Source organism: Camelina sativa, chromosome 12 (assembly GCF_000633955.1).
Source record: "Camelina sativa cultivar DH55 chromosome 12, Cs, whole genome shotgun sequence".
NCBI classification, from domain to species: domain Eukaryota; kingdom Viridiplantae; phylum Streptophyta; class Magnoliopsida; order Brassicales; family Brassicaceae; genus Camelina; species Camelina sativa.
The window spans coordinates 12,181,941-12,194,113 of record NC_025696.1 but is presented as its reverse complement, the minus strand read 5'-3'; the positions used below and the strand labels follow the sequence as shown (position 1 = coordinate 12,194,113).

Genomic DNA, 12,173 nt, shown 5'->3' with positions numbered 1-12,173 from the left:
TCCAGTCCTCAAGTGAGTGGAAAGCGACCAATCTGTCAGATTTGTGGACGTGTTGGTCATATGGCGTCTGATTGTTACAACCGGTTTGATCACAATTATCAACGTCCTGATGTTGCTCAAGTTTTCTCGTCTCTGCAAGTTTCTGATGGCAATGATTGGGTCACAGATTCCGGTGCTACGGCTCATGTTACTCCTTCCACTGGAAATCTACAGACTGCAACAACATACACAGGGAATGACACTATCCTTGTTGGAGACGGTGCCTATTTGCCCATCACTCACGTAGGATCCACCACCATTGCTTCGACTGGAGGTAATGTTTCATTAAAAGATGTTTTGGTGTGTCCTGATATGCAAAAATCACTTATCTCTATTTCAAAATTATGTGATGATCTTCCTTGTGGGGTTTGGTTTGACTCTAACAAAGTATGTATTGTTGATATACCCACTCAGAGGGTGGTGGCAAAGGGTCCTCGAAGTAGTGGACTCTATGTGTTGGGGAATCGTGAGTTTGTAGCCCTCTTCTCTAACCGTCAATGTGCAACTTCAGAGGAGAGTTGGCACCACAGACTTGGACACTCAAATTCACAGATTCTTCAACAACTCAAGACCAGCAAGGAGATCATCATCAATAAGAGCAGCACCACCTCCATTTGTGAGCCTTGCCAGATGGGGAAGAGTAGTAGACTTCAGTTTTTTTCTTCAGATTCTCGAGTTTTATGTCCTCTAGATCGAATACATTGTGACCTATGGGGACCATCACCAGTTGTATCTAATCAAGGATTTAAATACTATGCTGTCTTTGTGGATGATTTCTCAAGGTTCACTTGGTTCTATCCAATGAAAGCAAAGTTAGAATTTTTTGCTATCTTCAAAGTTTTTCAGAAAATGGTTGAGAATCAATTCAAGACAAAGATAAAAGTCTTTCGTGATGGAGGTGGAGAGTTTACAAGCAATTATTTAAAACAACATTTGTCAGAACAAGGGATCAGTCATCGCATATCTTGTCCCTACACCCCTCAGCAAAATGGAGTTGCAGAACGAAAACATCGACATCTTGTGGAGCTCGGTCTGTCAATGCTGTTTCTCAGTCACACTCCACTGCATCATTGGGTTGAAGCCTTTTTCACAGCAAGCTTCATCACTAACCTTCTTCCTTCTGCAAGTCTCGACAACTGCAGTCCTTATGAACTTCTATTCAAACAGAAACCAAACTATTTTATGCTGAGAGTGTTTGGTTCAGCCTGTTATCCCTGCCTTCGACCAATGGCGACTCACAAGTTTGATCCTAGGTCGCTACAATGCATTTTTTTGGGATATCATACTCAATATAAAGGATACAGGTGCCTTTATCCACCAACAGGAAAGGTTTATATCTCGAGGCATGTGGTTTTTGACGAGACAAGCTTCCCATTCACCCAACAGTATAAGACATTGATCCCTACTTACACTACTCCTCTTCTTCAAGCTTGGCAAGCCTCCTCTACAATGTCCAGCTCCAATACAGAGCAGTCAGTCTCGTCACCAATCTCAATATTACCACTGCAGAAACCTGCAACGCCTCCAGAAAAAAATCCTGTAGCTGTTCCTGCAGAAAGTCATGAACATGATGACAATCATGCTCTCGATGAGAACAACAACTCTTCAAGTGACGAAACTGACATCTCCACTGCAGAAGAAGAAGTGGTGTATGAAGAACAACAAGACGAACCACAAGTTGACAACACTCATCCCATGACCACTAGAGCAAAGGCAGGGATTCATAAACCTAACACTAGGTATGTTCTCCTCACCTCAAGATTCGCACCTGCAGAACCAAAGAATATAAAAGAAGCTTTAGAACATCCTGGCTGGAATGATGCTGCTCACGATGAGATAACAACAATTCACATGTTACATACATGGAATCTGGTCGAACCAACAGAAGATATGAACATCTTAGGCTGCAAATGGGTTTTTAAAACCAAGATGAAGCCAGATGGTTCTGTAGACAAGCTCAAAGCCAGGCTTATGGCAACAGGCTTTGATCAAGAGGAGGGATTAGATTATCTTGAAACATTTAGCCCAGTGGTAAGAACTGCAACCATTCGAATGGTTCTTGATGTTGCAATTACGAAGGATTGGACAATAAAACAGCTTGACGTCTCTAATGCGTTTCTTCATGGAGAGTTGCAAGAACCTGTTTTTATGCTGCAGCCTCCTGGATTTGTTGACGAGAAGAGACCATCTCATGTGTGCCGCCTGACTAAAGTTCTTTATGGACTTAAGCAAGCCCCCAGAGCATGGTTTGACACATTTAGCAAGTACTTGATCGAGTTCAGGTTCACCTGCAGCAAATCTGATCCTTCTTTATTCACTTACCACAAAAATGGTAAGTCACTGGTATTACTAATCTATGTTGATGACATGCTACAGGGAATGATCAAGAACTCTTGCAAGCTCTGCTCATATCTCTGAACAAGCAGTTCTCTATGAAAGACCTTGGAGCTCCAAGTTACTTTCTTGGGATTGAGATTCAGAAATGTTCATCAGGATTCTTTCTTCATCAGACAGCCTATGCGTCAGACATACTTCATCAAGCTGCTATGTCGAATTGCAATCCTATGCCTACTCCACTCCTGCAAAACCTGGACAAACTAAACTCTGAACCCTTCTCCGAGCCAACATACTTCAGAAGTCTTGCAGGAAAGCTCCAATACCTCACAATCACTAGGCCAGACATCCAATTTGCCGTGAACTTTGTGTGTTAGAGGATGCACGAACCAACTGTCTCTGACTTTGGTCTGCTCAAACGCATCCTTCGATACATCAAAGGCACTCTGCATATGGGGTTGTATCTACGGAAAAGCTCTAATCTATCTTTGTCGGCTTACTGTGACAGCGATCACGCCGGATGTAAGAAGACTAGACGATCTACCACTGGTTTCTGTGTTCTTCTTGGTCCCAATCTGATTAGCTGGTCGGCTAGAAGGCAAGAAACGGTCTCAAATTCATCAACCAAGGCGGAATATAGAGCTTTGACTGCTACTGCTCATGAAATCACTTGGCTCTCGTTTCTCCTTCGAGACTTGAAGATCTCACAACAATTTCCCACTCTACTGCAGTGTGATAATCTCTCTACAGTTTACTTGAGTACCAATCCTGCGCTTCACAAACGATCCAAGCATTTCGACACTGACTTCCACTACATCAGGGAACAAGTCGCATTATAACACATTGAGACAATCCATGTTCCAGCTCAACATCAACTGGCTAACATATTTACTAAGTCGCTACCAAGAAGAGAGTTTGAAGATCTTCGTCGCAAACTTGGAGGGTGAAACTTGGTGTTAGTGTTTCACTCACCACAAGTTTGAGGGGGAATATAGGAGAGACAAGCAAAATGGGCCAGAAAACAATCTAACAAGACAAAGGCCCAGTTTGCAAACCAAATCAACAATCACAAGTCAAGACAAAGTTGACTGTACCTCTTCTCCATAACCAATTTGAAGTTCTACAAGATAAGGATGAAGACTAAACTTTTACAGCTGTGATGATGAGTCACCTAAGTCTAGATTGTTCTCTTAATCCCTAGATAAAACAATGTCTCTCACTCTTGAAAAATTATCTTGAAATTATAATAAAGAAACAGAGTTTTGCAGAGTTTGTCATTTAGTTTCAGTCTTGTACTTAGATTCATGTTCTCTACTTGACATCAAACACCAACTTTGTGTAAGTTGCCACTTTCCACTATTATCAATTACTAACAAGGTGGACATATATGTTGAATTTGTGGGCAAAAAAATCTTCTTCTAATCGTAATAATTTTACGAACTACATAATCTATTTTTCTGTAGTTTTTCTTAGCAAATGATTGTGCACATGCTTTTAACTACTGTAAACATTTTCTAGATCTACTATGAATCTATGATATATGATAGACGGTTCAACATGTATAATGTTTACAAATCTTTAACATAATTGGTAGGCAAAACAAACTGCTCTACTATGTTCATGCTGAAAATTTCGGTAAATCCACACTATGGAGTAATCAACTTGATGTAGAAACACTAAAGCATGTTATATGTAGATTATTTTATTATTTGATAACAAAAAAAGACGATTAATCTCTTAAAGTGATACATGATTACGTTTATAAAAAATAGTATAATTTACAAAATCAGTAGTTTTTAATTGTAAAAATTTAGAAAAAACACTTTTCGTCGTTCCTCTAAGAATTCCATTGATCATATGTAGTTGTTTTACAACCTCATTCCATCTCGAGCACAAAACAAACGGAGCATAAGTACTAAAAATTGCTTAATCTTGATGATGTGAGTTTTAAAGATTAGAGTCACCAAACAAATATAAACAAACAATCATGGCAATACTTGACTAAAATACAAAAGGTACAGTAGCTGCAAAAATATGAAATATCTAGTCTGGCTGCTTTGGATTTAAAAAATTCTGGTTATAAAAAAAATGAAAATAATGTACACCCAAATTCAAAAGATTTGTATATATAGTCTCACATTTTATTTAGTTCATCATAGACCAATTTCGTAAGAATGATATCTACTAGACTACTAGCTAAGTTTTATTCGTTGCTGGTGACTTACGAATCCCAAATTTAAACTCATATATTAATTAATGGAATCTGCAAATATTATGTCAATCCGCTTTGAAAAAATAAGAAGATGTGTCCAACAGAAGTTGAACTTGGTCAAAAACCCCCGACATACTAAGTCACGACTATACCAGCTACCATTTAGTTCCGATATAATAATTTTTTCTAATGCAATTCAGATATATACCCTTAATAAACTCAAAGTCGCATGGCTTCAACCAAGTATGAAACCATAAGAATGCCCACAATATGCTTGCAAAAGACACACATCCACTTTATTAGAGGTTCTTATCTTAACTTTTGAAATTTGACATTATCTGGTTTTTTTTTTCCTTTGGACGGCTGGGACTTTCTGTCCATGTGTGACTAAATGGTCTATAAATTTTACTCTAGAAGATATTGAGTTCTTGTTTGTTTTAAATAAAGGTTCTGAATTAGAGTTTTTGTTGTTTTGCTTTGCTTACAAGAAAACTATTTTCACATTCCATTTAATAATATGGGCCAACCATGAACAATTGGATAATGTTTTATTTTTTGTTTAACTTTGAAAATCAAGTTTCTTTTTCATTTTTTGAAAATCATGTTAGATATCGACTGCAGAACATAGAGATGCATTTTCCATGTAATTCTCAATTGCTTCAGAAAAAGTAGCTGTATTATCATTTTTTATTTTACACATTTTGATTTATAAACCAATAATTAATCTTCTGTTTACAAACAAGTAATAAAATTTACCAACTTGAATTCAATTTATTTAGCCTGAGTACGGGCTAAAATTATCATTTTTATATTATAATCACTAACTCTTAAATTGTTTGATGTCATTGCTCATTTATATATGGTTTTCCAGTTTTATTTACGTATATATATTCTCTGATCAGCTCTCTAGTATTTTATGTGATGTATAAATGACGTATGGAATACGTAGCCGTTGACCATTGTAACAACCAGATGTAATTATCGAAGCTTCTGACCGTACGGACGACAATAATTATCCAAGTCCAGTAGTCCAATTTTTCTTTTGCGACAATAATTCGCTATTTCGCACTTAATAACTGGCGTTTGGAAAATTTTGGACTAGTGCATATGTAATAAATATCTCATAAATTTTAAATTGGACCATAGGGATTTTTTTTTTGTTTGTTAAAGGGTTTATATGGATGATACACGTACACATCACAGATTCAAATCCGACTAATATATTGCTATGATTAAATCTGGGCGGTACGTACGTATAATCTAACATTGACCAAAACGTTTAAGCTGTTAGCCATTTTAGTGAAAGAAAATGGTGATAACCCAAAAACGATTGTCTTTTACAATTTTGTTTTCTTTTATTGGTGAGGGGAATTACCAAGAAACCTAGTAGAAAAAACTAGATATGTATGTAGTGAATTTTTTGATGAAATTAAATTAGGTTAACTCTATGAACCTCCAAATTTTGACCACTGGTTTTTGTTTTCTTGTGATCAAGTGGCTATATAGAAACACAACACGAAGTGTATACGAGAAAAACACGTTTTGTTGTTTGTCAAGAACATGGAGACACACAACCCACGAAAACTAACGAGAGCATGTAAAACAAAGTTTGCCTTTTTGCTTTGGTCCAATATATTCATATACGTAACCGCCCAAAATCTTTTTACATTTTTGAGGCTTTTTCTGATTCTTTGTTTTAAAGTCAATAGATTGCACTTTGTTTCTCCCAACTCATAATTTTGAACTTTTTACGACAGGCTATTTTGTTTTGGTTCGAAGTTCGACAACTCAGTTTAAGTTATACTAAGCTAGACAAAAAAACTAGAAGTAAACGTTGAACATACAACATAGAAATTTGGTTACAATAGACAACAAACAATAAATAAATCGATTTCTCAGCAATTTGAAATCGTCCATAATATTAAAGAAAGCTATATTTAGTTATAACTACATCTATTCATGATGCTTAATTTACAAAGTTGTATTGATAATACATTTTTCTTTTCTTTTTTTTTTGGTTTTATAATACATCTGATAAAGTTCTTGGTTTAATTCATGTGCTTTATTATTACACACAAAAAGAAACATAAGATTTGCCTTAACAAGTGATAAGAAAATTATTTAGTCTCTTGAAGAAGAACCGCCAAAAAAGTCATACAGCAATGAATAGTTGACATTTGTAAATGTATAACTCATGTGAGAAAGAAATAAAAAATCGTATGTCAAAATCACAGTATTTAATCGTTCAAAAAGTATATAATTTTAATTTTTTTTTTTGTACACCAAGATTTTATATCATATTAAATCAACTTCCAAGTAGAGAAAGTTACAAAGGGAGGAACCAAAGCTAAAACTCTCTAATCCAAAACAAGATCAATAACCGAATAAAAGCAGATAGATTGATAGAACAAAGTAATCCTAACACATCGACAATAACTAAAATTGATCTTGATCCTTGATAACAATAAAGTAGATAAGTGAGAAGATACCTTGGACAACACCACTCAAATGAGATGAGATGTTGCACGAGATTGAGTCTACCACATGGGCAGATAAAACAATTCACAAATGGGCTGCAGCGACAAAGGTGACAGGGCACCAGGCTGACGAGCTAACGAAACTATCAGAGAAAGAAATCTCTGGGAAGCACCCCTCAATAACATATGCTGGCCGCACAAAACAATAGCAGCAGTTGAAGCACCACAGAAGCAAGTGTGGCGGTTGAATGTTCTTCTCCAAAAACTTGGACAAAGAAGCAGAGGCAAGGTGGAGGATAGAAGTATATCCAGTCCAACCACGGTAATGGATAGAAGTATATCCAAAACACAAAGCTCTTCTAACACCGGTGACTCCTAAGCAGACCGGTGGCTCCTATTGCAGAAGAAAACAAACCCTGCGACAAGCTCTAAAAGCTCCAACAAAGATCCAAGAAGTATTGGACCAGGCCCACCAAGAAAACAACTTCAGGGGCCTCCGCACAAGACCTAACACGGTCAAGACACCATCACGGCGGCGGAAAAGAGGGGGGAAACAAGGAACAGACCGAAAGGCACCAGCAGGAAGAGGCTAGCGGCGGAATCGGAGATAACGGAACTCCCAAAAAACCTTGGGGGACAGCTAGATCCAGATCCAGATCCGAGAAGGGACCTCGCCACACCGTAGAAAACGCCGGACAGAACACCGGTACACGACGGTACCGGAGACAGGAGATCGGCGGAAGACAAGACACGGCGGAAGTAACGCCGGAAAGGAAACCGGAAGTGCGGTTTGAACAAAGAGATGAAACAAAATAAATTTGGATTTGACGGGAGAGAACTGGAGCAGCAAAACAATGACATGGTCCGACGCCGACGAGCCAAAGTTACACCGACGTCGGAGAGCGGTGGCTCTTTTGTCGACTCGGCAATGACAGCTAGGGCGAACAGTATCGAAGAGAGAGAAAAGAGCACGAGCAATGGTTTGTTCTTTTTTGAGTATATAATTTTAATTATTTGCCAAAACTGAAAAAAAAAAAAAAAAAAAAAAANAAACCAAAGTGTTGATGTACACTGTACAGTTATGTCCAATCGAGCAGTCAAGAAAGAACACAACAGCTCATTGAGCTCAGCACGCAGGCGGGTCCTACTAATCTATTATTGAGTTCCACGTGTTCTCTAATCCTAAATGGTGCGTGATACCTACACGTGTAAAGCCAGTTTAAAAAAAAAACGTACGCCGTGATTTCAATAATTGTAAGGATACTTTTTTTTTCTTTTTGCGTTAATTACATTTGCCAAGTCATCGACACTACCAAACACGTGTCGCCAGCCAATTAGGAACTTTTCATAACCTTGTGAAACAAAATTTGTAAAACTCATTTACTTCTGCACGTAAAGATGACGAACACGTGTCCCTCACTCGCCGTCTCCCCGGTTCCCCGATCATCTGATTGGTCTCTACAGTTTTGTGATTTTAATAATGGGTTCTTCTCTTTTGTATGGTATTAGGTTTGAACCCGCGGTACACTGCGAGACTAATTTTGTTTTTATTTTGTTTCTAAAATATTTAAATATTTTAGTAAATATATGTACATTTATTTATGAAATAATTATCATTAATATTAGTTTTTTTTTTATAAGTTAAAAGATTTATACCATTAAAAATTAATAAAATGTATGTACTAAAATGGTTACGGACATGTATATACTTTCGCGGCTTTCGTAGGATGGTTAATTATTTTGTGAGTTAAAAATCTAAAATATATGAAATAAATTAATATTTTTAGTGTTAGTTCAAACCCGTAATGCCAGGTCGGTTCTGGAACAGATTTTTTTACTTTAATCCGCAAAAAATTATCCTAAAAACCCATAACCTCCATGGGAATATATAGTCTGCACCCATATATCCAGCTTGAGTTTACAAGATTAGGATATGTGAACATTTTACTAATTTAATTCTTGTTTTGTTTTAATAGTGACAACGTGATAATATGTGTTAACCCGCCATATAAGGTCTGACCCGCAACAGATTTAATGACTTTAACCCGCAAAAATATTATTACTTTGATTAGAAAGAAACTTTTTCAAATTTAAGAAAAATTATAGTTATTTAATTAATTATCAAATTAGTATTTAATGCAAATAGTAGTGATTCTGATTTTTTGGAAAATTGGGATTATGGGAGAATAATTGTTTACAAAAAATTGAAAACCTTATCATAATTTAATAAATTGTAAATTATAAAATATAATTATTTAATGCTAATGGCAGTCTTATAAATAGGTGGTAACTTCATGATTTATTTGCTAAATGTACTTGAAAAATGTATATATAGATAGTGTATGCTAAACTTAGCTATACCAGTGTGTTCTTCGTTTCTTAATTGCTGTGTTTAGAAAGGGATGGATATATATAAATTAATTAATTATTGGTTATAACATTTTTTTCATGCTACATATATGTTCGTACCGGGGATTGCACAACACTAAGTAAATAAAGATTTTTGGGGAAAGAGTGAAGCTGGTTCTTTTATTAACGATAAAATCGTGAGGTCGTCACTAACAAGAATCAAGATTGAGCTCGTCAGTTCACAGGAGAACTAACAAGCCAATAATGACGAGCTCAGAAGCTAGAAGGAATTATACAGAAGACAATAACGGTTTTCACGCAAAGTATTGCTCTCTGTCTCTTGTCCTCGGGTGAGGATGGTGATCCTAATAAGTGATGCTTCCTTTTATAGGCGACTGTTGACCGAGGGTTTTCTAGGGTTTCCATCATGAATTCCCGAGAGTGCCCCTTTACGAATTATTAATGACTTGCATCCAATTTCGTCGGGCCGAAATCTTAATTAGCTTGTTTTGTTGGGCCGAGTGGCATATTGGGCGTAGCCCATGTCCAACAATAGTCCCCCCCTTAGTCCGGAGAGCGTCAGTTTTTCTGCGATCAGCGGACGTGCTTGAATTCTGTTAATATGCCTGCTCGGCACAGATCGTCTCGGGTTGCTTGTGAGATTGCTGATGATCGGTGATCGGCGAGACTCCACAGTTGGAGATCGGCACGGCGCTGATGATGTGGAATCGGACAGGGGTCACCGTGATAACTTGACTTTGAGCGGGTTCGATCGATCTTGCTGGGCGTCATCGAGGATCGCCGCACGAGAGAGTGATCTAGGTGAGATCGACAGATTTAATGATTCCAGGGGGATCGAAGATCGGCCGATTGAGATAGGTTTTGAGAGAAACCGAGATGAGTTGAGCGGCGGTAATGAGTTGAGCAGTAGTAATGAGCTCGGCGGTGAGCTCGGCGAGATGAGCGGAGGTAATGAGCTCGGCGGTGAGCTTGGAGAGATGAGCGAAGGTAATGAGCTCGGCGGTGAGCTCGGCGGTGAGCTCGGCAAGATGAGCGGAGGTAATGAGCTCGGCGGTGAGCTCGGCGAGAGTGAGATTTAGGTCTCGGCGGTGAGCTCGGCGAGATGAGTGAAGGTAATGAGCTCGGCGGTGAGCTCGGCGAGAGTGAGATTTAGATCAGCGAGATTGAGAATGAGGTCGCCACCGAGATTGAGGTCGGCGAGCGAGAAAGTGAGATTGAGGTCGCCACCGAGAGTGAGACTGAGGTCGGCGAGATTGAGATTGAGAATGAGGTCGGCGAGTAAGTTTGAGGTCGCCACCGAGAGTGAGTTTGAGGTTGGCGAATGAGATCGGCGGATGAGATCGGCATATGAGATCGTCGGATGAGATCGGCGAATTGAGTTCGGATCTCACGCGATCGAGAATGATTCTGAGGTTGGTTCTACGTGCAAGGAAGGAGATCGGCAAGAAAATGTTGATCTTGCGAGTGAGGAGAGATCAGCGAACGAAGATCGGCAATTGTGCGCTAGATAGAAATTGTCAGATCGACGAGATGAGATTGGTGTTCATGTTGTGCGCTTGCGTCCCACGTCTTCTCATGGGAGCGACAAGGAGAGATTTGATCGTCAACTTGAGGATGGCACTTAAGAGAGCGCGGGAGAAGGTTGTGAGGTCAGCGCCAAGCTGGAGAGTGGAGATCGACATCAAACTTGAGAATGCAGGTCGGCACCAGGTAGAAGAGTGAATGTCGCCATCGAAAGTTGAGGTCTCCACCGAGAATGAGTGGAGGTCTCCACCGAGAATAAGAGAGTAGGTCTCCACTGAAGACAAGAGTAGAGTCGCCACCATGAATGGAAGTGGAAAATGAGATGGAAGGAAAGCGCAAGAGCGACGAACGTGAGTGCAACGAGCGTGAGGGCGTCTAACGTGAGAGCGGCAAGCGTGAGGTAGGCGAGCGCGAGGGCGTTGAACGCGAGGGCGTTGAGCGCAAGGTCTTCAAACTTTAGGGCGTTTAGGGCGAGAGCATTCGTTGAGCACGAGAGTATTGAGCATGAGAGAGTCGTCGAGTGTGAGCGTTGAGAGAAGGCATTGAACGCAAGGGTGTTGATTGCAAGGGCGTCAAACGCGAGGGCGTTGAGCGAGAGAGCGTCGTCGAGCGTGAGCGTTGAGCGAAGGTGTTGAACGCAAGGGAGTTGAGTGCGAGAGCATCGAACGCGAGGGCGTTGAGCGAGAGAGAGTCTTCGAGCGTGAGAGCATCAGCAAGCATGAAGGCGTTAAACGTGAGGGCGTTGAACGAGAGCGCGTCGTCGAGTGTGAGAGCATCGTCGAGCATGATAGCGTTGTCGAGCATGATAGCGTCGTCGAGCATGAGGGCGTCAAACGCGAGTGCGTTGAGCGAGAGCGTTGAGCGAGAGCGTTGAGCGAGAGCGTTGAGCGCGATGAAGTTGCCGTGAGGGAGCGAGCTTATGTTTCATATGCAACTCGGTTTTATGATCTACCAAAGTAAAGTGGTAGGCGAGACAGACTCGCCGTACCTTTAGGTGCGGATTTTCTGTCCGGCTTATCCTGTGGGTGTTTGGGGTTGGCAAGAACTTGCAAGCCGGAGCTTAGCTTATTAGTTCAGACGCCCTTAAGCTAGTGCGAGACTTGCTCGGCTTTTTGCTTGGTTTCGAGATGTATTCTACGGGGCGAGACGTCTCTCGGCTTACCCTGTTACGTGTTTCGAATACCAAGTTTTAGGTTGGTAGTTGAGATGAGCTCGTC

The 12,173-nt window shown here is 39.8% G+C and overlaps 1 protein-coding gene across 1 annotated transcript; it reads left to right on the top strand.

The window, feature by feature from the left end:
• Positions 2,754-3,212, top strand: LOC109127930 (uncharacterized mitochondrial protein AtMg00810-like). The gene has a single exon (XM_019233536.1). The coding sequence runs from the start codon at positions 2,754-2,756 to the stop codon at positions 3,210-3,212; it is 459 nt and encodes a 152-aa protein (XP_019089081.1).